General features: G+C 39.6%; 1 protein-coding gene across 4 annotated transcripts in view; it reads right to left on the minus strand.

Annotated features, from left to right (window-relative positions):
* ASXL3 (ASXL transcriptional regulator 3) overlaps nucleotides 1-26,215 on the minus strand; it is a 113,797-nt gene that overhangs the window by 54,623 nt on the left and 32,959 nt on the right. For all 4 annotated transcript variants that reach the window (XM_054179638.1, XM_054179637.1, XM_054179640.1 and 1 more), the window contains 2 exons: nucleotides 10,831-10,939; nucleotides 9,125-9,236 (listed from right to left, as the gene is read on the minus strand). In XM_054179638.1, coding sequence (XP_054035613.1) covers nucleotides 9,125-9,236; nucleotides 10,831-10,939 — 221 coding nt within the window. The remainder of the gene's footprint in view (nucleotides 1-9,124; nucleotides 9,237-10,830; nucleotides 10,940-26,215) is intronic.

Below are 26,215 nucleotides of genomic sequence, written 5' to 3' on the forward strand. Positions count from 1 at the left end.
TGCTGTGGGTTAGTTGTTTGGGTGGTGTTGGATTGGTTGATGGGTTGGACGCGATGATCTTGAAGGTCTCTTCCAACCTGGTTTATTCTATGTATTCTATTCTATGTGTGTCGACATAACTTCTTTACAGTGCTCTGCAGCTGGGTGTGGTTTCCCAAGCTCTGCCACACTTTGCACACCTACCCGGATAGTTTGAAGACACTCAAACCTGCACGGACATGTGACAGAATTTGGCTTAGTCCCATGTTTCAGTTTGCCTGTGGTTTTCTCCTCCCATCCTTCAGCAGGATGAGCAGGCATGAAGCAGCATTTTAATTCCCTTTCCTTCAGCAGCGTTTTGTAGAAGAAATATTAGAATAGAATAGAGATAGAAATAGAGATAGAAATAGGAATAGGAATAGAATAGAATAGAATAGAATAGAATAGAATAGAATAGAAATAGAATAGAATAGAATAGGAGATCAAAATAGAATAGAATAGAGAGAGAAATAGAATAGAGAGAGAAATAGAATAGAATGGAGAGAGAATAGAGATAGAAATAGAATAGAGATAGAATAGAGATAGAAATAGAAATAGACTACACTAGACTAGACAAGAATAGAATAGAATTAACCAGGTTGGAAAAGACCTTTGAGATCATCGAGTCCAACCTATCACCCAACATCATCTAATCAACTAAACTATGGCACCAGCAACCTACTACAAGGATTTTTTGTGTTTGTAAGAAAAAAAGACAGACTAGAGACACTTTAGTTTTCAATAATCAATGGCCACCATAAGATGGGTGTGATATTAAGCATTTGTTTTCACACTGAAAGAATAAACAATTAATACCTCACCAATGGACACTTCATTCTGTTTTATGGCATTGGCATTCTGTCAAGACAATTTTCATATTAGATTAAAAATTTTCATAAGCAGGTAAGGCAAATCCTCGTTTGTCACAAGATTTATAACTGGTGTTTGCCACTTTTTTCCCCCCTTACACTTGAAGAATTTGTCAAAATACATAAAGGAGCTGCAATACAAAACGAGGTCTGAGTTTACAGCATCACTTGGTTTGGATCAATCTCCTCCACATGATGAGCAAAGCTTGCTATCAAAAAAGACAACTTCAAGAAGCAGCAGTGTCAGCAGCAAACAAACAATAGCTGGTTTAGATAATCTAAATCACTGCAATAGCAAAGCTCCTGAGATGAAGAACACCTACACCAAAACAAAACCCTGACATTTCAAATTATGCAGCTTTTGTCTTTTCTTTCAAAGAGAATTTTTTACCGTTTTTCTGCTAAAGTCTGAGAGTCAAACAACTGAAGAAGAAACCCACAGAAACAGCGTGATCACACAAACCTTAGAGCTAAGGAAAAGTGAACAGAACACATTTTAAAACACCTAAAGAATGGCAACTGTTTGATACTCCACTGTCCCTCCTAAGAGAGGGACAAGAACGTGACCTGTCATGAAAAACCTTTTCCTGATCTCCAGGATGATTGCAACTCCTGTTACCTTCTTGTTGCAAGGGGAAATTCTGATTTGCATTGCTCTGCTCTGGGACATTACCCACGAGCCTCCCCTGGTTTGGTGGTCAAGTTCATCCGGGAGAGGTTAGGCACCACTAACTGATGATGCTCAACATGAAAACCATTAATGTCAAAGTCACAACACAGGAAAAAGAATGAAACTGAGCATAGCTCTAAATTAATTTTGTGCTTTCATTTGGTTTTCTTTTAACTCTAAACCCTGAAATTGTCACAGGGGCTATCAGAGGCCACACTCCTTAGTTACAGAATACAGAATTAACCAGGTTGGAAAAGACCTTCGAGATCATCAAGTACAATCTATCACCCAACACTATCATTCTATCATTCCTTCAATTTTACATAAAAATACTATCACTGAATTGGGTTCTTTTGCTTCTGCTTCTTTGCAGCTGTGACAAGAGTTAAACCAAGGAACAGGGATTGTTCCAATGGGTAAAGCAACCAGAACTGAAGCAATAAATAGCTTTCCATTGCTGTAATCTCTTCTGCAGGTACAGAAGGGACACCACACTCTAGGTTGGTTTGGTTTTACTCCATCCCAAACTTAGTTCTTTCAGTTTTGAAAGAGAACCTTTTCTCTATGGTGTATGATTAAAGACACAGATATGTGAGGCTGAAATCTTTTGCTTGCAAAATTCAAAATGACACAGTGACTACAGAAAGTCAACTCCATTTATTAACAACAAATGATGCTTCCTAGCTGAAATAGATTTTGTACATTATAAATATTTTCTTGTACTTTATAAATATTTCCTTTCATGCATCTAGTAGCTTAAAATAGTAAGAAGCTGTTTTAAATATTGGTGCCCATACTTTAATTATGTTTCCATTTCCATTTAAAACCAGCTTGACACAATTCATGGCCATACAGTAAACAAGGGCTGCTATTGCCTGTTTTCCACAAGTAGAAGACACAAACATTAAGCAGCTAAATACATCATGTTAATTTATCTAATTGCTTAATAGCTTGTATAGTTTATTCACTTTATGAGCAAGAAACAATACTAAAATTGATACACAGCCTTTATTTAGAGGCTAATCAAGACATTGTTTACATAACAATATGAATTGCCTTTTCCATAGGAAATTAAATACAAATATGAGACAATGAACAAATTTATTCTTTAAGACATGTTCTGCTGCATAGTGATTTAAATCAGTCTCACTGTAATGCCAAGATCTCACTACACTGCTAAGTCTGTGACCACAGAACATTGTATTTATTTATTTGTTCATTTGTATGGATGAACTCCAACTGCTTTTCTCTGAGTAAAAAATAAGGGGGAAATTACGAGAGAAAAATACGTGTCTGAAATGAACACTGATGATCATAGAGGGGGAAAAAACAATGCCTGAAGAACAGAGGAGGCATTTCTCCTAGGGAAACTGGAGAATACAGTAAAATAAAATCAGGAAAAGCCAGTGGGCTTCAGTATGACTTTGGAAAGCTGCAACAACTTTGTCCATAAGCTCTGAAGATGCCTGAGTATTATCAGATCCATGTTTGCTCGAAAAACTTTATCAGAAAAGATTGCTAAAAATAAACTGGATGCTGGGGAGGAAAAAAGAACCCTGCAAGAATGTGACAGATGAAGGAAAAATATTTGGGTAGCAAGTAAAGAGAATTCATCATTATTGCTACAGTAGAAAAAGTGAACAAGAGCAGCTTTAAGCCTACAGGAGGCATTTCCATTTAGTGGAGAATAATTAGGCTCGATTCTTTAAATTGGCTTCTTCAAGGGCTAGGACTGAGTGAAGGAATAAAGCAAAAAGCAACTATTAAGCCATAAACTGTTAGGTTATGAGCTGGAAGAGCAGCTGGGTTTCTGAAGATAAGACCACATAGTGAGTGTTCAGAGAGTGTTAACATGAATGATAGAATTAGAATTACTTAGCAAAAAAGAGCATGTTTAAAACGGTTTTGACAACCTCCATTTAAAACAACTTCCTCTGTTCCATTTTTTTTTCAAAGAGCAGGTTTAGTAATTCTTACAAAAGCCTAGCATTTAAAAAAAATTATCAGCAACACTATCTTTCAATCTCAGATTCTATAGGCTATCTCTGTAATTTTTTTATTACCTTTTACCCTCCCAACCCACGAAATATGACATCTACATAAAAGACATTAGGAAACAAGTTTCTTCAAAGAAGCCATTTTTCCCTAGGAATATAGTCGAAAATTATTCTCTCTCACTGCTGCTGACAGTTAGCAGGAATAATTATAAACAGATTTATGTAACTAGGTGGACAGAAAAATTCCTGGAGTGCTTTAAAGGACTTATTTTCCCCCCAATAAGTAGCACAATTAATTCAAATTTCAGACAGACCACACTGATTTAAAAATCCAACCAGCAAAATCAACAGCAGTTCACTTCCTTCTTTGTTAGAGCAACCACAGCAGATGAGAAGGATTGTTTACTAATGGCCACGTTACAAAACACAAAATAATATTGCTACCATATGCTAAAGACTAGAGCCTACCTCAAGCATAAAATACATGCACACACTGTGGAGATACAGAACTTCACAGAGAACTCCCTGAGGAACACAGACACACCGAATCTGTCTCTAAAATATCCATAAAATTCAATATTTTCTTTGGGTGACAGAGATCTATACTTGTATTGACGTGAATGGTCACACTTTGCCAGCACACATGCATCAAGCAATTCACCTCCATCACTCTTTGATCTCCAGAGCCCAACTTGCAAAATCTGAACAATTCAGAACTCGACTGTTGCCATCAGCTCTCGAAAATGAAAACCAGTTTGGGAGTTAGTTAATTGTGTGAGTTCGCCAAAGCAAGCAGAAACAGATGCATATATCAAGGGCACTACTGTGACTGTAATATTCTTTTTGAAAAGCAATACTGGCACTGTGAAATGATAAATAATACTGAATAGTAGTTTTTTGGAAGAAGACATCAAATACCACATCAGCTTGGTGGCTTGCACTGAATCATATTATATTCTTGACATGCTTTTGAGCCCAAACATTTCACAAAGCTTTGAAAACTGTGAATCCTTATTCCAAAGGAAGTCAACATTTCCCACTAAAAATACACAGCCTGTCATCACTAAGCCACCAATTTCTTAGGCCTCATTAACTCTACTGTACAGCAAAAAAAAAAGCAGATGAGAAAGATCTCTCCTGCAAGCTCCACAGTATCTTTTTTTATGACCTCCCTCCTGTGGCAATGAAACAAAAAGAAGTTAAACCTGATCCTGGGGACAGTATTTTTGTTTTATAGATACTTGCAAAGAGACTAAACAAAAAACAAAACCAAAAACCATACCAAGAAAAAAAAGTGAAACACTGTCTACTTCTGCTGTCATCCAAAACTCTCTCTGGTTGAGCTGCTATTCTATTTCTGCCCTTCTGCTTGTAGAAGAGCCGGTCCCACATCCAGATGTTGCCATGTGCAATGGACATTTTCAGCAAAATCACCCACTATCATTCCCAAGAGACAAGATAATAAGGATAACAGGTTTTCCTGAGTTGCCAGCTATTCCATTCCTGGAAAGGAACTGAACATCTAAATGTGGACTCAGGTTTAAAGCAATGGTGAATATCCATTCCTCACTATGGGAGGGGGACCTCCTAGTCTAAAAAGGCCAAGGTGTTCAAGAGCACAGTAGCTACAAAGACAAAACTTCAGGACTCAGCATGAATCTGATACTCTATTGCCCATCATGTCAACTATTAACTCCCGAGAAGAAGGCCTAGGAAATGAATTCTACCATTTCATGTTTGTAACTGAAGAACTTAAAGAGTTCTAGAAAGTGCTGAAAACCCTCTGGTTTCCAAGAGAAGCCATATGTTGCTCATATTTGGGCAAACATCAGAAACTGTCTGGGGCAGGGTGGGGAGGGAAGTCACGCTACCGCAGGAACTGCTCCGACTCCTCCACAGTTACATCATTGTGCATTCCCCTGGCTTGCATGAAAACGGTTTTTAATCAGCTGGGCTCCGTGGCTGATGGATTAGCCCCGGCTTCAGAAACCCTAGGGACAAATGCTTTTTGAGAACAGAACATCCTATTGATGGGCAAAAGGATATTATAGCCATCATTTTCCCAGGCAACAGTAATTGGGATTTTAATTCTTTTACCAACTGCATCTTTACATGCTGCCCCTGTATTTGAGGGAAATGGAATTTGTACAGAGATATGAGACTGCTGGAGAGCTTCTATGGAAATCCCATTCCAAACAGAATCAGCTGTAGCATAAAGACTTTCTTTAACACATGTCTTTAGAGAAGGCAGGGAAACAAAGATTTCTCCACAGCATCTGAAAAATCCTCAGGTGTGACCTTTCTGATTGCCTATTTAGCAATACTGATGTGGGGCAACAGTTTTCACCCCATCATGTGTTTATAACTGGGAGGAATTTTATTATTATTATTATTGTGCTCACAAAATTGCTCAGAAGCCTATATTTAGACCAGGAAAAATGTGCCTGATGGGGAATAATGTGATTCTTCTCTGTCTGAGTGTCAGCTGGTATGTTTTACACTGAAAGCTGAAGGCTATCATCTAAAGCCCACAAACAGACTTGAGGCTGTTGATTAGGGTTTCATTCTCTACTTCCAGCTAACTTTAAACCAGCACTTTTTAAACTCTTGCTAAACATTTTCTGAGCACTCTGTCAGAATTGTGGCTTCTGGGCTCTATCAAAGTGGTGCAGCAAGAGCAAATAAAAATGCAATCAACTGGGCAGTTAAGAATACAATGTGCAAACAAGGTCCACCTTCAAATGTACCATCCACACGAAGGCTGACAGGAGATATATCTATCGGTCTTTCCTAAAACACAAGTCATAGTACTTCATAAAGCTTTTCTTTATAGTGAATCAAATGTAATTTTTATGCCACAGGATAGTTTCCTTGAAAAAAACAACAAACAATTAATCCCAGCTTTGGTGTGAAAAGCTTAATTGATAAGTATCTTGACAGATTTAGTCTGCTACCCCAAATATTTTCTACAGAAATATCTTTCCTGAAATATTTACAAACAGATCAGGTCAGCACCTCATTTTTTATTCACCACCTCATTTTTTATAATCTGTTTAGACTGCCTCTATTAGATTTCCCAGAGCAAAAGAGGTATTTGTTCACTCCAAATGTTCTAAAAACCATATTTTCTAAATCCTTTCCTATTCTTCTGAACTCTTTCTTACAGCTATAATGAATACAATACACTAGTAATCATTTAACTAGTGTTATACCCAAAGGAAACACTGTGCCTATATTCTTTAATCAGTGCTATCAGAATTACAGTCCAAGAACCATGTTGGACTAATTAGCAAAAGCATCTCATTCATGTTCAATTCATTTTCCATTGTGATCCTTAAATGCTTTTCAGATTTACTGATTTATTGAATTCGTTTCCCCTGCGCAGATGTGACCCTTTTTTCCTTCACTTTAAAATCAAATAATCATCTGTTGTTCAACTATAACCATTTACAAGGGAAGCAAGAAAGATCTAAACATTACTATTTGTTATCAATAAATTTAATCAGGAAGGATTTTATACTTTTCAGAAAGTATTGACAAAGATATCGAACAAAGAGTGGTTAAATCACACCCTCAAGAGAACTGCACAAATACCTTTGGTGGATGGTGGTTCCTACATGTTTGCAGATCTAAGAACCTGTAATTTTGGATCCACTTAAAACTGGCTGCATTTCTAGGGAATGGTCTTGGTTTTCAGCCAAGTGTTCTATACTGTAAATGAAATCACTTGTAAAATTCTGCATGCACATCAACAGATACCTTTAAGAACAAAGCTTTCGGTCTCAGGAAAAGCCATTACAAAATATCTTTGACAAATCTGTTCACTATCAGCTGACTGATAAAAGACATGCTGTCTTCACTGATCACATCCAGCATCACCTTCCTATGTGCAAGAGAGACTCACCACTGCCATCCTATTCACTCTTTTTTTAAACATATCCACTGGATGACATTACAAAAGAAGAAAAAGTCTTGTTTTCACAAGGTTAATTGTACTGCAGTCTTCCAGGGTTTGTTACAGGTGAAACAGAAGAGAAAGTTCTCAGCTTTCCAAACAATCTAGGTATAATTTACTGCTCTACCCAAATATTTTTAAGTGTTTAATTTTAGCAGCTGCTCTTTTATGTCACCACAAGTGCTGCAATTATTTTTATTACTGTAAACTGTGAAAATAGTATGTAGTCTTCTCCCAGTCAAAACGCAGCCATTTTCTACTTCTGACATTCTGGCATCCTTATTTATACCCTCCCACTCCCAAATAATTGCCAGGGTTTTGCCATGATTTTTAGCTGTTTATAACAAGTAACATCAACTTTTGCATGCTGTCTGTAACTATTTGCCACTGCTTCTCACCACTGCATTCTCCCAGAGGCTTAGGGAAGTTTGCATCAACAAACTGAGTATCAGATAGGAATTGCTGAAGGACTACACTTAAACATGCAGCGTATTCTACATAAGCATAAAACCACTGCACATGCTGAGTCTGCTCATAGACATATCAAAGAAAATGAAGAAGCAGAGCTATTTACTAACTCTTGACTTTTGTTTTTCTACTGAGCTTCAAAACTTCACCACCAGATCCACAGCAACCTGTCTTAGCAGTTCTATTTCCCCTACATCTGAGAGTTTTGTCATTTTTTTCAGGGCTGCCAGGGAGCAATACTGAAATAGCAGCATCAGTCCTTCACAAGGTGCAGCATGGAAGCTAAGTACAGTGCTCAAGATCAAAAAGGAAATCTGTAGCAGAACAAGAACATGAGCTGAGCTTTTCCATGTCCTAGTTGTAAACAGGACACCTTCTCACCATGTATGAAGTGAGCCACAACAGTAGGCTGCAGTCCAGCCGTGGACAGGTTGTGAGCAAAAGAGAAGAACTGATCATAGAAAAGTTTATTTCAGAGATTCTGTGAAGTGTAATTTTTTATGTAAAGCATTCACTTGATAAGTGTTGCATGAGTAGTTCAAATAAGATTATTAATTGCTATTACTGGCAAGTAATTTTAGGTGACTGAAGGACTACCCTTTTTTTATGTTCAATTACTGCTTCCCAAAAAGCAACAAAGACTTCAAAGGTTTCCATTTGCAAGTTCTTGCAAGGGTCTGATAGTTCATCATGTCTTTATGTCAACATGGTACCCAGGAGAATCTCTGCATGAAACTAAGATACAAACCTTTGTCCTCTGCCCAGAACTCTACTGAGGGACCAACCCCACACGCCCACACTGAAATCAGCAAGATGTCTGTCTGACAGCTTCAACTCTGAAGCCCAGAAAGGCAAATCACTCTTTAGCTGCAGGGCCTAGAACAAAAAACCTGGAAGCCAAACATTTGCCTACTGAAAACACACCCAACAGCTCTACTCATTGTCTTATATAAACCTAAGTCGAATAAGGCACCTGGTGTTCCTGATTTCTTTATAAGGCCAAAGAAAGAGAAGTCACTCAAAAATAGTTCACTGAGTACAGAACAGTACTTACACTGTCTAGCATTCACACAATGAAAATCTTACATAAACAACACACTTGCTTTTCCCAACATCCGCCCTCTAATATTGAAATTAAAACACCTACCACCATTCTCTTCTCCATTATTATTGTTTGTCTCAGCCATTTCAGTGCCATCTAACTCAGATTCACATCCTAAATCCAATGTTCCATCAGTAGGGCATGTTGATTCTTCTTTCTACAGTTAAAAAAACAAAACAAAAAAGGCAAGAGAAAACTAAAATTGACAAGGGGGGGGGGAAATCAATGATGATCCTGCTGCATCTCCGAAAATAGATGACTGCAGCGTCCTCTCATACTTAGATTTCAAAAACCAGAGTAAAATAAAAGATGCTTGTGAGTTGCTTCAGAACAAGACAAGAAACCAGACCTTCCTAAAACTCCTTGAAAATCAAAAAAGCTGGTTTGTGAAGCCCTCAGCTACTCTTTTTCCAAACAATGTTAAAGAAAATGCAAGCTCTTCCACATTTTTTTCCTTTCTTTTTTTTTTTTTTCCCTTTTTCTTTTTCTTTTCTTCCCCTCCCCCCCCTTTAACAGAAACAGATTTGTTTAGCTGCTAAAAATCCCGGCTTTCCAGTTGAGTGTCCGCAACGCCGAACCAAAACACAAATCCTTTAATGTTTCTTTTCTGCCTTCGCCTGTTTCCTGAATTCAAACAGCTGAGGCAACCTGGAGCTCACAAGCATGGGAGTGATTGTGAGTACCTGGACTTGTGCCAAGAATATCTCCCCGTTTAAAGGAAAACAACAGCATTTGTTGTAGTAAATTAGGAAACAGAGCTTCTGAAAACTATTAATTCAGTCTCAGACAGAGAACTTTTGCTTATGAGGAGCAGGCAAATCCATGTAATTTTCTACGGTTTTTAAAGCCTTACATCAAACCAATCTGCCATAAATTCTGAGAGATCCTGCCACCCTAGCCCCAAATTTTAATTGACTACACTTAGACATATAATCTCACTTTCTTGCTCCTCACCTCTGCCTCTCATTCCTCCACTCCTGTTGTAAAGCCCCTCTTAGTGTGGTCACGTACAAGCAGGAGAAAATTTCCTCACACAGAACCCATCACATACACACACCAAAAAAAAGAAAAGAAAAATAAAGAGGAAAAAGAATAGGAACAGCAAAAAAAAAAAAAGAAAAATAAAGAGGAAGAAGAATAGGAACAGCAAAACAAAAAAGAAAAATAAAGAGGAAGAATAGGAACAGCAAAAAAAAAAAGAAAAATAAAGAGGAAGAAGAATAGGAACAGCAAAAAAAAAGGAAAGAGGAAAAAGCATAGGACCAGCATAAAGGCAAAATTCTACCACTATAATTAGATTCCTTCTCCCCCCCCCCAAAAAAAAAAGATTAAAAAATCCAACCTGTAAATTAAAAGCTGATTTATATTAGACTTGCAAATAATTTTGCACTATTTAAAAATCAAACATTAATACAATTACTTAATGAGAAAGTCAGTGATTCTCTTGAGCTCACAGCTCATAAAACAAAGGCCTTTCTGTGAGCAGCTCTGAAAAAGCAGCATTTTAACTCTGCTACGTGTTTTTTATACCACATGCCAAATTCAAGAACATGTATATACTTTCTAGGATGAAACATCCAATGTTTACTTTCATTATAAATCCTTTTAAAAGACATCTGAAAGCAGTTAGGGAGACTATCAGGTCATTTCCTCTCCAAAGAATCTAATCTGTTTACTTTTACATCTATTGAGACATTCATAAAATGGATTAATAGCGCTGTGTGCTTCCCATATACAAAATTTAAACTTACTTTGAGAGCGTAGAGTCCTGACTTCCCAGGGATTTTGAAGAATGTTCCATCACCTACACGAGTGTTAGTATGAAGCATTGCATTCAGGCAAGCTAATGGAGAGGTTCCACTGAAAAATAAAATTGTGCAGTCCAAGATTGAGTGCCTCTTGTAAAACTATTCCCTTGCTCTATTTTTTTTTTAGAACTCATGCTTGCCTGCCTTCTTCTTCCTTTTTTTTTTTTCCTCCCTTTTTTTTTTCCTCCCTTTTTTTTTTTTTTTTCCCTTTCCCCTTAATTCTCTCAACCCTGAAAACATCTACATTACAATAACAGGCCAGTTTCAAACTTAATCATATGCATCTGTCCCCTAGGCTCGAGGCAAAAAGTCTGTGAATTATAATTATGCTTTTCTTCCTACAGCAACCAGCTCCACATTCTAAGGGAACCAAAGTCCAAATATTTATGTGAAATTACTTAGTAAATAACACCATGAAGCCTCATTTTAAAAATGTTACAGACAATGTGGCTGCTGCACATGAATGATCAAAACAGTACCAAGTTCAAGGGCAGCTGCATCCCATAGGATGAAAGGCAACAAAAGAATAATCAAGAGCCCAGGAAGAACACATTTAAAATTAAAAGTGATATATAGTTAAGCCTTCTTCAGGCTTAACATGGTCAGATTAAAAGTGATACATAGTTAAACCTTCTTCTGGCTTAACATGGTCAGATTAAAAGTGATACATAGTTAAACCTTCTTCTGGCTTAACATGGTCAGCATGCATTACGACATATGAATACAAGTACATTTGTGCCCTCTGTGAAGCACTACCTTTTCTAATTAGAGTTGGCTTAGAGATTAAGTGATTGATCTACTCAAGGTAGTAATTGTAACATGACTGTGGAATGCACACTAAGGGATGGTTTAGGAAGAAAGACAACACATTAAGGGGAAAAAAAAAACCCCAAAACCACCACAGTATTGGTACAGAGGTGTCTCTGTAATATGTGCATGTTTACGGCAGAACAAATGTTTCTACCCCAGCTACACTTCCACTGTGAAAACTTCATCTTCAGGAAGAAGGGAGTCATGAATTATTTTATTTAATCTGAATATAAAAATTGAAGTACAAGATTTATAGATGTACATCTTTGTCCCCATTTACTGACTCATGTACACGGTGTACTCAGAGATTGAATCTGAAACTGTGCTTCTTCCCTGGGGTCCCCAGCCTGCACGCACACTTATCTTTAGCCACGTAAATATATTCCACTTGGTTAAGTGGAACAATGCCTGTGCATTAAATTAAGTGTGTTGCTAAGTATTGCAGGATTAATTATATACTCAACTATAACCCAGGAACAGGGCTTCAAAAGTCCATCAGAAACCACTGTTCTTTATTATGCAGTAGCAGAACACAACACTCGATCTCTGTTGAAAATGGCGTGATTGATTTTCTTATAAATAAAACTGGACTGAAACTGCCATCTTTCATCTGAAGATGCTTTCTGCTGATTTCTGTCCCTCTGCTTCAAGAAAATTCATCCTCACTGTACATTTATTAATTTAATGGCAAGATGGATAGTGTGGTAATTGCTCTTCCAGTAAAAATTAAACTATAAAGTGTCCTCGGGGCAGGAAGTCCTGTCCAATATAATTTATTTGCTATTGGACACCTAATGTATCACATTACTACATCAGAAAACCTCACAAAGGACAGGTAAAAATGATGCTTGTTGATAAACACTTCTGACATTTAACAGATATCCCTTTTATGAGTCTTCTAGATATCATCATCCAACAGGAACATTCTGACAAGTTCTCATTGTTTCTCTTTTCCCCTGCAAATAAAACCGATTCCACATCTGGTTTTGATATAGGACTATAACAGAACACAAACCTAAACATGCTAGAGATGTAACGATCCTGCTAGCAGTAGCACAGAAAACATTAAGAGATTTCATTGAGTTTAACGATTACTTAAACCAGTTTGCAATATGCAGGATACCTCTCTTTACACATTTTCCTTATTTTATTAGTGTTTGACAAGGAGAGACACAAAGAGTTTAATAGAGCAGCTCTAGTTGTGTAATTTCTTCCATATGTTAACATACAGAACATGAGGCAATTTCAACTCTTACAGTCTTGGATCTTTTTCTACTGAAACATTATCACAGATTATGACTTGCTCTGCAAGACAGAAAGAACTTGCTGACTCTGCAACAAGAGACAAACTCAGTATATCAACAAGAAACAAAACTGTGCACGTATATGCGCGATTTGCATCCTTCCCCTATTCCAGCACAGAGATTCTGGATTCCACACTTATTTTTAGATATCATTAACCAGTTAAAATGAAACAAGATGAATGAACCCAAAATAGAGGATTTGGCAATCTCATGACCACTACTGTGCTCACAGCAGATATCTTAATCTTCAAAGTCTAGCCAACTGGCAAGTGGACAATAGAAACTACTCGCTGACTTACAAAGAAATCCGTAACAGCCACTGAGCCAAGAAGTACTTCAACTACTGTAATGCTTGTTTCCTACAGATATCTGCAATTCCTAAATAATTTGGCATGCAACCAAAGGGCCATATCCACCCTTCTTGAAAACTGGACTTGGGTGTGTTTATAATGAGCACAAAACAAACCACACACACTTCAGTTGCAAAGGAAATAGTAGTTTGGACACTGACATAATAGACAGAGCTAGCAGCTCAAATTGAAATCCATGGTGTCCTTAATCACAATCAAAGCAGTGATTTGCCCATGCTTCTGTCAGCACAGGCATCCTTAAAGCACTGTCTTGCAATTCCCAAGCATTACTACCAAGGGATGCTGGCAAAACATGCTGCTATCACAGCCCATGGGCAAGTGGTTAGAAGAGCCAGCAACCCAAGACCCCATGATGCAGACAGGTCTGAATCACAGAGCAGTTTCTGAGGGATCTGTACTACTTATTGCACTCTTCCTATATTTTCCTACAGCCTGAGGATATATTTGCTCTGCTTAGAGCTGCTGGCATCTATTAATACAGCAGCCAAGGGCTGCCAAATAAACATTTGAGTATCTATGAATGTCAAAAATGGCACAGTTTGACCTAAGTTCTTGAAACACTCCAAAGCAGTTCAACTTTGATTCAGTTAAATCAAGTTGGATGCAATAATGCTCTACTTTGTAACTTGATATCTTTGAATTTTTAGAGCCATAAGACATTTTAAACCAATATGCTGCAAGTTTTATTGCCACAGTCTACACAAAGAAATACGTTTACCACTTATAACCTTCAGATGCAGAACCTTCATACCATTTATCATCTTTTACTTTCAACCACTGTGGAATCTAAAAGTCATTCATGCATGGCAGTCAGCCTCTGTAGGAGTATGGCTTAAAAGATCGATCATTTTCTGCTCCTATGTTTATTTTATACAGATAGACATCTATACATACACCCCCACATTTCCAAACAGATTTACAATGTGAAAAGTTACTTACTTTCTGGAAAGGTGATGTGAAGTTACAACAACCAGCAACATAGGAAAGAGGAGGGGGGGGGAAAAAAATAAATACTGATTAGCCTTTCAACATAAAAGTTGTTAATACAATTTGATAATTTAAAAGGCATCAGGCACTTTGATGTTTCATTAGTTGTATTCAGCACAGCCTTCCCAAATGCAAGCACAAAATTCCTCTACCAAGGCTTCCCACCCCAACTCCCCCAGTCAAAAAGATCGCCAATATTTCGTGATTCTGGGCTCCCTCTGCTGGTCTTGCAGCCAGTGTTACCATACACACAAAGCTCTGCAAAAACATACAGGGCAAAAGGCAGATTTCAGTTTCTTTCTCCCCTGCCACCCTCCCCAAAGCCTTATAAAAATCTGTCAAAAACATTAGTAAAAACATGACTTAGTTTTATATTGTAAACCTCTCAAGAACACAGTTTGGTCAAAAAACCCCTGAAAACTGGTTCTACTTTTAATTCTACTGCTTTTTGCTGGACTGCTTGCCAAGAGGGGAAAGAAAAAAAAATGTGATGATCTTGGCAAAAAAAGCATTTTAAATATGGAAAATAAATTGACTAAATCCAACCTGTCCAGACACCATAGCGGGGCAGACAGTGCAAGTTTCCTGACACTACGCAAACAAGACACCTCGGGTCCCACAGCAGGCAGCACTGCAATGCAGTCCCCTCCCAGAGCTCACAAGGGTTCCTGCTACATTCCCAGACGGAACGACAGCAGCTGTTAAGAGGAGCACTTTGCTATTGTAAATGTGATCAGTATTTATTTGTTTGAAATATCTGCTCGTTTCATAAAGATCCATTAATAGCCACAAGGGAGCAACAATTCTACTCGCTGCTGGAAACAAAAATAAAACCAAAAAGGCTTCAGAATTAATTTCTAGAGCTGGTATGAAGTCAGGCAGAATAAAGTAGGTTTATAATGCGTGTAAGTTACACCAGTTTTGAAGTACACAAGAGTGCTAAAGAAAATAACTAAATATATAAATAAACAAACCTCCCAAGGGCTGTAGGAAAAAAAAAAACATTTGTGTGGTCCAGAAAACAGGGGGGAAAAAAAGAAGGTGCAATTGTAATTTTTCAGAAAAATGTAAAAGGCTGCTAAGTCAAAGGAGATAAATGTTCCTCTTGGCCACTGGGGGAGGAAAAAGAAAGTTCACAGGAAGTATAAATATGTGTGAATGTGGCTGTTGATGTTTTAATCAACACCAGAAGAGAGCAGGGAAGTTTGTAAAATGACCTTCACCAAAAGATCAAAACCGCACCAGTCCTGGCTGGTACACACACTGGAACCTGTCTCATTCTGAGCATTTCGACTGAACAGCCTCCCAAGTGTGTCTAGCACTGCATCCTAGGATTCTTCATCTCCAAGTCAAAATTTTGTCTATGCCTAAGGTTAACCACATGCCCTAAATGTACTTTTCCCAACACAGGCCGCAGCCCAAACTGCTGAAGAAGTGATGAGATGTCTTGCTTGCTTCAAGTGTTTCAGAGAGCAATGCCCAGGGTGATGAAGGCAAAGATACTTTCCCACCATCTCCCAGGAGCCACATGCCCATGGTCTTGCCTTTATGTGCCAGCAAAATGTCTGAGCTTGCCTTACAAGATTGTGGTCATGACTAGCTTGGGAGTGACATACAAAAGCACCAGGAGCCTAAGCAGCAATGCCAAGACAGGAATATAGCTGTCTTCTATACCAAGAAGAGACACAGTTTCTGACTGCTCTAAAACCACTCCCTGCAAGTCATGCTTGGCTGAGTTGGCAGAGCTGCAGCGGCCATTAGTGCTTGGGCTGAAGCAAGCTCTTCCAGTCCAGGCTTAGGAGGAAGAACCAGGAGAGGTCCAGTGAACAGAAGACTGAAAAAAACCTGCAGACTTTCACTGTATTGAAATGGTACAGGCACAGGATCCTTCCGTTGGCACAGAGAGCAGCAGAGAGTGCAGAGTCAATGGCTGAAAACATTGCCAGTGAGGGCAAGATTTCCTGCCAGCCATCTACAAATTTTACAGCAATAAAAGGTTCAAGTTGGTCTGAACAAATCAAATCACAGAATGGTGAGTCTCCACTGTCTTCTTAGTCATTTTTTAGATGATGTCTACGTAGCATGGTGAGTTGATCCTGGCTGGATGCCAGGTGCCCACCAAAGCCATTCTGTCATTGCCCTCCTCAGGTGGACAGGGGAGAGAAAACATAACAAAAGGCTCATCAGTGAAGATAAGAGCAAAGAGAGATCACTCACCAATTACTATCATGGGCAAAACAGAATCAGCTTGGGGAAATTAGTTTTATTACTTGGCCATCATATCAAAGCAGGATGATGAGAATAAAGCCAAATCTTTAAAACACCTTTTCCTCACCCCTCACTTCTTCCTGGGCTTAATTACACTCCAGAATTTCTCTACCTCCTCACTGCCAGGGGCAGGAACCCTCACACCCTTCCCCTGCTTCAGTGTGGGTTCTCCACAGCATCACAAGTCCAGCATCACCTGCTCCAGAATGTTCTCCTGTCTCCATGGGTTCACAGGTCCTGTCAGGAGCCTGCTTCAGCACAAACTCTCAATGGGGTAAGTCTTCTTCAAGCTCATCAACCTGCTCTGGGCACAGGGTCCTCCATGGGCTGCAGGAGCATATTTGCTCCATTATGGACCTCCATGGGCACAGCCTGCCTCACCATGGTCTTCACCACAGCTTGCTGGAGAATCTCTGCTCCAGTGTGTGGCGCACCTCCTCCTCCTCTTTCTTGACTGACCCTGGGTGTCTACAGGGTTGAGCTCCTCTCTCCAGCTGCAATTGTTTGCACTATAACTTTTCCCCCTTCTTGTTATCCCCAGAGGTGCTACCACTACCACTGACGGGCTCAGCCTTGGCCGGCAGCAGGTCCATCGTGGAGCTGGCTGGCATTGGCTCGCTTGGACACAGGGGAAGCTTGTAGCGTCTTCTGATAGAAGTCACCCCTGTAGCCCCCCCACTACCAAAACTTGGCCACACACACTCAGTACACACAGGAAGGCCACAAGCAGCAGATCTGCTTGCCCATCCAATGTCAAATACAGAGTGTAGGTCCAGCTAAAATTTCATTCAGCCATCCTTCTCTCAATAAGCAGCAGCAATCAGGGACTAAACACGTTCACCCCAACTAAATCAATTAAAATTATCAAACAGAAAACTTGAACAATCAATTTAAATCTTGCTTTTGAAATCTTTCCCATTTATTTCCCAATTGCAGGGTTAATTCTTTAATTGCTTGGAATGATTAAAATGCCCCCATCATGTAATACTACTTTTTGCTGAACGGGAGAGACTATAAATGCCTCCAGCAATTATCTAACTTAGCTTAGAAAAATTGATCCAAGTCATATTTTTCTGATGCTCACACAGTAATGACATCTTATTTATTAAAGCATTACAAGTGTACTCCTTTCTCTTGAGTCAGTTTTGGAAAGAAACTGGAATTTGATTAAACTATTGGCTTTTTAATGCGGAAGGAAATAAGAATCATAGAATGGCTTAGGTCAGAAGGGACCTTAGAGGTCACCATGGGCAGGGATGTCTCTCAACTAGACTCAGCTGTTCAAGGTCTCATCCAACCTGGCCTTGAACACCTCCAGGGAGGAGACATCCACAACCTCTCTCGGCAACCTATTCCAGAATGCCACCACCCTTGTGATGATGAACTTCTTCTTAAGATCCAGTCTAACCCTACTCTCCCTCAGCTTCAAACCACTCCCCCTTGTCCCCCCTGTTGCTAGACACCATTACGCAAAGTCCCTCTCCAGCCTTCCTGTAGGAGTGCTGAAAGAGTTGCACTTATTCAGCCTGGAGAAGAGAAGGCCCCACAGGAGCACCTAATAGCAGCCTTCCAGTACCTGAAGGGAATCTACAAGAAGGCTGCAGAGGGACTGTTTACAAAGGCCTGCAGTGATAGGATGAGAGACAATGGTTTGAAATTAGAGATTTAGATTAGATGTTAGGAACAAGTTCTTTACCATGAGGGTGGTGGAACACTGTAACAGGTTGTCCAGGGAGGTAGCTGATGCTCCATCCCTGGAGATTTTCAAGGTCAGGCTCAATAAGGCTCTTAGCAACCCAATCAAGTGGAAGATACCCCTGCTCACTGCAGGGGGCTTGGATTAGATGACCTTTGGAGGTCATTCTATGATTCTATGAAGAACTGAAGTGCATACAGGTAGAATACTCTTTACACAGTTTGAATAAGCTGTACTTATTTCTAATGTAAGCTCTCCAAATTGGATCCTGGAGTGTATTTTAAAGGATTAAACAACATTTCTTAAAAGAAATGTAATGGTTTTGAGCTCATTTTTCATCAGTTTTAGCCATGTTAGCCAAAATTAACATGGGGTTTGTTCTCATTTGGGCAGTGCCCTAAAGAAAATTTTTACATCTGTGGTCCACACTTCACACGTGGCACCTGAATTTCAGCCTTGAAATATCACAATCATGGTTGCTGTTTGTGAGCAAAGCAAGGCAGAAAGCTCAGAGCTATCAAGCAAGACAGCCTAGCACAGATCTGACACAAGTCTCACACACAGTAAACAAATTCCAGAAGATGACAAGGGAAAAGCCCCATTAGATGTACTACTGACACTGCTTCATACTCAGCCCTCACAGAGATTTCTTGTTTTCCTGAACCAGATGAAAAGCCAAGAATATCATTACTATGATGGGAAAAACATGGCCCAGTACAGACATGCTGAAACTAAAATATCCATTAGAGGTTCCTTTCACCTGTCTCTCCACCCAACAGAACTTGCACACCAGCTCTCACTGAAGGTAACCAGGGCAGAGAATCTCAAATATCTTAAAAGCAGACGACTGTGAACTTGAACCTTGCTCTTTATAGCTTGTGAGGGAGCCACAAGCAGCTGGAATTGCAGTGGACTGAAGCATCTGATATATCACCAGGAAACTGAAACTTTTCACTGTTCTTCAAACGTGATAATAATCTGGAGCAACACCGGAGAGAAATTCAACGTGGACACTCAGTTCAAGCCAAGTATCACAAGAGGATACTTTTTGCATTCCTAATCTCATTTACAAACTCACCTCATCTGGTTTTACATTTTGAATTCACCAAACCTGGCATCAGGGATGGAGTCAGAAGGAAAGCTGCTTTCACAGGACTAAGAGGTCTCCTCTATGTTTTACCAGACTGTCTCTGAAACATTAAACAATGCTGTCTCTGCTTGGAGGAGTGGTTAGCACCCATCCGGAGAGACACACAGAGATTATCAGAGTCTTCTGTGAAAGGATATACAGAAACAAATCTTGGAGTTTATGCCACCACCTTTAAGACCTATTTCTACCACTTCCAAGATCCTTCCACCTGAACCAATCTCCTTCTGGGTCTTGGTACATCTATATACAGCCAACGTGTGCAGCAGCTATATGACATTAGCACACACAGTACAGCGCAAAGGTAATAAACCTTTAGCCTTATGTCCTCGTGTAAGAATCAAGGTGGACAAGTGAATGAAACTGCCACCTGAAGGGGAGCATGAAAAAAGGACAGGGCCATGCTGGCAAGAAAAGGTTGTTTCTTTAAGAGTTTCCAGGCTGGTTGCATTCACCCACAGCCAGTCAAGAGTGACTAACCAACCACACAACCTGAGATGAGACTTTCCTGGTAAAGCAAAGCTCCATGCGTGAATACCCATAAATTTTAATTCTAATTCCCCCTCAGTAGCTAAAAGTTTGGCTCAGTTTTTCCAGCAATGACACAGGCTTAGGGTTTTTTTCATCTCTTAGCTGTATTGCAGCACTACAGTGTATCTGATCTTTCTTTTTTTCCACAGAGATAAAGGCTACTGAAAACATCAGACCTGCTCTCTGCTCTGTACAACAGCTTTTGATAGTCATTTCAGTCAAGCTCAGCATTCCCACGCTTACCTATAGAGCACTCTGTGGTCTGAGGCCAGGGCGTATGAAGCTCTGGTAGCCTACAACACCGACAATGAATTTTTTTGATATCTAGAGCAAAGCATACCATATCTCCTGGAGCTGGGAGCCCAGGAAGACTTCTGATGGTGTCAAACTTGGTGACAATAGCCACAGTAATGTTCCAGGGAAAGAAAAAAAAAAGAAAAACCCACAAGCCCCCACACACGGAGCTCATCTGTGGTGAAACCAGAGCTTTATTACAACTCATCTAAAACAATAAAATGAAAAGCCACAGGAACAAAAGTTCATCACAAATCTTAGTGCTTTTCAAGCCAGTGAAGTTTTTCCTTTTGCTACTTTTAAACCATTTTCTCTATACAGTATTACACACAAAAGTTTCAGAGCCTGTGTGAAATTTAACTGGACAGAATTTTACAGAGAATCCACAGATTTTTTTTGTTCCCCTGATATTTTTTTCAACAAAGAATTTTGTTGAAGGAAAAAAATTCCTATGGAGATACAAATTTACTCTAGACTTACAATGCATTGCTGTCAGGACATCAGGTAAATTGGAGGAGAAAAGATAAAAAGCAAACAAACATTGTTTAGCCTGGAGAAGAGGAGGCTCAGGGGTGACCTCATCGCTCTCTACAACTACCTGAAAGGTGGTTGCAGCCAGGAAGGGGTTGGTCTCTTCTCTCTAGCAACCAGCACCAGAACAAGGGGACACAATCTCAAGCTGCACCAGGGGAAATTTAGGCTCGAGGTGAGGAAAAAGTTCTTCATGGAGAGAGTCATTCATCTTTGGAATGTGCTGCCCAGGGAGGTAGTGGAGTCACTGTCCCTGGAGGTTTTCATGAGGGGATTGGACGTGGCACTTGGTGCCATGGTCTAGTCATGAGGTCTGTGGTGACAGGTTGGATTCAATGATCTTTGAGGTCTCTTCCAACCTTGATGACACTGTGCAATACCAATGCCACATTACATGCTGCAGACAAAGATACAAACTTGCTTTCCTGAAACTTAAATATCCCTCCCCATAATTTCTGCTGGCAGCCACGCTGCTGAGGAGTCTCCCTCAATATCTTGAATGTTTGGAAATGTATACTCGAAACACCGTGACACCTCTGTAAATGATATTCACATATGGCAACAAGCATTCCTCCAGCAGAGAGGAAATGAGAATACAAGTTTTATAGAGCATGTTTACACTTCTCTGTGTTCTCTAACACCTGGGGAGAACCCAGGTTTTTCATTTTTATGAAGAAAAACGTCTCAAAGAAAGAATATATAATAAACGCATCTCTATCCTTTGAGTCCTCACCGCTTTGTTAGATGCAATACAAATAACATAAGGAAAAAGTAATGGTTCTGAAAAAAAAAAAAAGAAAAAGGCCATTTTAAACATGTTTTTGAAAGACACAGGCAAGGATTAAAGAGAACCTTTTGAAATCATCCTAAAAAGAAGAATGTTTCAGAAAGAAAATTATCCCAAAAAGAGGAAGAATTGAGCATGCCTCAGAGATGGTCACGACAGCTGAGGTGTCCTCTGGACTGACGACACCCTCCTCATTCAACATCACTTGAAAGAATCTGTTTGATTCCTTTGTCCAGCAAGTTTTATACTGGCCAAATAATAGTTCTCTCTGATTGCTACTTCCTATTCAAGGATACACATCTTTTCTTTTCTCTTTCAATAACGTATTTCCTTTTAATAGTTTTAACTGATTGCATTAAAAAGCATTTTCTACTCTAATACCAATGATCACCATGAAGGCCAGAGTTATAAAGAAAGGGGAAAACAATGTGGATTCCTGCCACATGAAAGAAATTCTGGAGGAGAGGTTGAAAAACTGCCTTCTTAAAGAAACCATGGGTTTGATATATATGATGTCTTATTTTAGTATCAGATTTCACAGGCCCTTGTGGGTTTTAAATACATATGTTTAGAAAAATGAAGTAATGACTGTGCTACAATCAAAAATGTACTAAACCCAAGAAAAACATTGCCACAAAATGTGCAATGTACAAAATGAAAAGAAAAACCACCCCAACCTTCCAAGTATTCTTGGCTTCAAGTTGGGTGAAGCTTACTCCTCAGAAAAAAAAGTTAAGGTGGAAAGTAAAGTGACTGTGCTGAACAAGACACAGTCAGTAATCACCGAATGCCTTTTGGCCTCTAAAACTTAATCACTCTACACAAGGGAGCTCTATGAAGTTATCCCAAGTTCTCTTGTTTAATTTGGCTTTTTAATTGGCCAGTCTCCACAATTTCCTCTGCAGGGCTTTAAGACTATCTTGTGTGTGTTATTGAGACATAACCAGTTAGTCAAATGCAAAATGAAAAAATATCCCCCACCTCCCCCAAAAAAGGTTACAGCTATTTTTAAGAACATCCAGCTCCACCAAGTCTTACACGCTTGCATAACTGTAGCCTGATTTACATTGGAAGGAACTAGCAGAAGTCATCTAGTCCAACCTCCTCCTCAAAAGCAGGGCCACTTGGATCTGGGCCAGTCAAGTTTTGCACAACCTTCAAGACTGGAGACTTCACGGCCTCTCTGGACAACCTCCTCCTGCGCTTAACTGCTCTCACTGGGAAAACATTTTCCTTAGTATCAAATCAGTCTCTTCCATGTTCCAGTTTTTGTCTGTTGCCTCTCATTCTTTGCTCCTCACGCTGTCATTGTGCAACCTTCAAGAAAAACCTGGCTTTGTTTTCTCTGTTCCCTCCCATCAGTGAATTGTGGGTTGCCACGGAAGCTCCTGAATCTTCTCTTCTCCTGAGCTTTGGGAGTTGCCCTCTTGCCCACCAAATATGCATCTACTCCTCAAGCATTCATCAAATAGGTGCTTAACACTGATCAATGGTCAGCTGAAGAGGAAACACATGGGCAATTCAGTCAGCAAAAGCTGATAGAGCAGACAGGGCAAATGCCTTCACAGGCTGGTCCAGACCTGCAACAGCAAGCCACAGAAGTCCCCAGGAGCAGGAGCTCACAGAGTATTTTCCCTGAAGCTGAAGAAGCCTGGAAATCATTGCAACTGCTAGGTCTCTGATTACCTGCTTCTGCTGGAGATCTGCAACAGAGTGACAAAATATACTGCCAAAGAACACACTTTCTGAGCTGCACCATCCAGAGGAAGCCCATGCAGCGCCTGACAGTAGCTTCATTAACTCTGTTGCACATTGAAAAAGTGAAAAGGCGGCAGAACAGCATTGTCAGAAAACTACTGGGGCCCAAATCTAGTTCAGAAGGCTGACTAGACTCCAAGTTTATTATGCTGTACCAGGAGTATAATCCTGATGCAGCCACAGCCTCCAGCCACACCCTGACTGACTAGAATAATCTCCAGCCTTCCTTATCATCCAGAGCAGGGGCTCTTGTTAATGCAGACATGGCAGTGGTAAGACAGTGCCCTGCAGTTATGACAGTGAGTGCATCTGGGTACCTGGCTGTAAAGCAGTGGAGTAACTTCTGCTTTCACCAATGGACTGCACCAACACTTGGCTCATGCCACTTCCAGCCAGCTCTGCCCCTCAGCAGCATCCTGAGTAACTTCCTCCTAAGACAGACCAAATATGCCTGCCTCCATGACATGTTCTCCCCACCCCTCCCCACATTCCCCTTTCTTCTTATTCTGTAACTCTTGCTGATTTCCCCAAAGAACCATGTGAATGCTTGTGCCAGCACCTGGAGATGGACAGCCCAGAACAGGAGAAGCAGCTTGGAGTGAGCAGGGTTATTCTTTCAGCTGCAATATTGCCTTACAGTAACTGGAGAAGGATGGCCTCAGACTGACACAAGTGGTTCCCATTTCAGACTCCTCAGAGCAAGGGCTGCATTTCACCTTTTGTCAGTAAGGCAATGTGCTCCCTCAGCTACTCCCCCACACATGCCAGATGCTGCTGGCCCGCTGGAGCTGTAACCCCTTGGGTCATTGCATTTAGCACAAGAAGGCACAGTAGAAGAGAGGTGGAGGTAGCACCCTGCTGAATTACCAAGCTTGAAGGAGCCCCACACATTCTTCCACTCAAACCACATGTCATGTCTCTTCTCTCACCTGATTTCAATGCAGTTTTCCAGCATCACCAGTCAAAACAATTGCAAATAAACTTCCACAATTAGAAGAGGTGTTTATGTACAGACACATCTTTCTAGCTTCCCAAGCACCAAGAAAACACAAGAAGCAAAACACAACACGCTGTTAAGACCCATTAAATTTTAAAAGGTAAATATATTTGAGGGAAAAGGCTCACAGTATGGCAATATTTAACCATTTAAAGGACATAACAAGCATTGTTGAGTGAAGTTCATTAACTGCTGCACAGTGTAAAACTGCTCTTTACATTTCATGAGAATTATGGATTTCCTTTTTTTTCCACTGCAGAAATCTTTAAATCTTGAATATGTTACTCAGTGCTGAGCTACCAGACTACAATATGAGGTTACTTTATTAACTAAAATTTCTCCCTAATAGAAGGGACAGCAAATTACTACACTGAACTCAGCAGCGATTCCTTTTTCTTCCTTTACTCTCACTAGCAAAAATATTACCGAGTTGGAGTGACCCCCATTCAATGTTTTAATTAACTTCATTAATTCTTACAAATTGACACGTGCCAACAAGCTGGCCTGTTGGAGTTTATGTTCAGCCATTTCAGCCACCCTCTCCATCTGCCCAAGTAATCAATTTCCTAACTCAGTACGGAAGGTTTTACCGGTTATTACAATTTTGGTGGAAATTTTCACCTGGAAAGAATGCATCTGTTCATTGAACAGCAACGCTGAAGCCACCAAACCAGAGTTATTTTAATATAAGGATTTTACAGTTTTAACTTGATGGAAAGTAATTTCCAGGGTCTTGGTTACCACATACAAGCTCTTCCAGCCAGCTGAAAATCTTAACTTTACTGCTAACAGCATTCAGTTACAGCTTCCTCAGCCACAGAGGACTTGCTTGGACTCGTTTCCTTTCTTTTCTTTCTTCTCTCTCATTTTCTTGTCTCCCTTTCTTCTTTTTCTTTTCATTCTCTCATAATTTTTCTCTTCTGCTGTTTATCTTATCCTTTTCTTTCTCTCCTTGTCAGTCTGTGCCTCTAACTAATTTTTCTTTTCCCTGTTTATCTCTTCCTTCCTTTTTATCTTCTCCCTCTTTTCTCATCTCCTTCTCTCATGTTCTTTCTGTTCTTTCCATTCTACTTATCTGCTACTTCTCAGTGTTTTATCTTTTCTTTCCCTGTATGTCTCTTTTCATCCTTTCTTCTTTTTCCCTCTCCCTTTTCCTTCTCCTTTCCTTCCACTTTTCTCACTCTCCTTCTTCTTTCCTTTTATCTTTTCTTGCCTCTTTTCTTCCTCTTTTGCTCCTTTCTATTCAAAACAAAGAAAATGTATCAGACTCTACTTCTCACTCATGACTACACATAAATGACTTATTTCTGCACATTCAGTTCATACTGAATTTACAAAATAATAATATTTCTACAATCAATTCTATCATGGGAGCAAAAATGAATGGAGAGAAACATTCTTTCCCTTACAAAAGCCTTTTTTCAATATTCTTGTATTTGAAGAGCAATTCAGCACTTGATAATGTTTTATTCAACAACCAATACAGGCAGAAAAATCAAACTGACACAAAGAATAAGGAAGCTGGGAGTAATCATAAATAAATAAAGATTAGCTATAAAAGCAAATTACTGTTTTCTAGTAGTATTTACTCCTACAAAAATTCTTGTGTAAGCAAGATGATACTTTCACACTTTACATTAAAATAAATTTAACTGCTACAACTTCACTGACTAATAAGTGTCATTAAAATATTTTTGCCAGGAGCTCTTGCCTGTAAAGAAAGCCTGAAAATGAATGCAGGCTGGGAGCTCACAGTACATCCTGTACCTTTAAAAATGCAGCAACGTGATTTATCATATGGGGTCAAATTAAAATATTTGGGTGGATATGAAATGTTTAAGTAATGC

This window comes from Dryobates pubescens, chromosome 3 (genome assembly GCF_014839835.1).
Source record: "Dryobates pubescens isolate bDryPub1 chromosome 3, bDryPub1.pri, whole genome shotgun sequence".
Lineage (NCBI taxonomy): Eukaryota > Metazoa > Chordata > Aves > Piciformes > Picidae > Dryobates > Dryobates pubescens.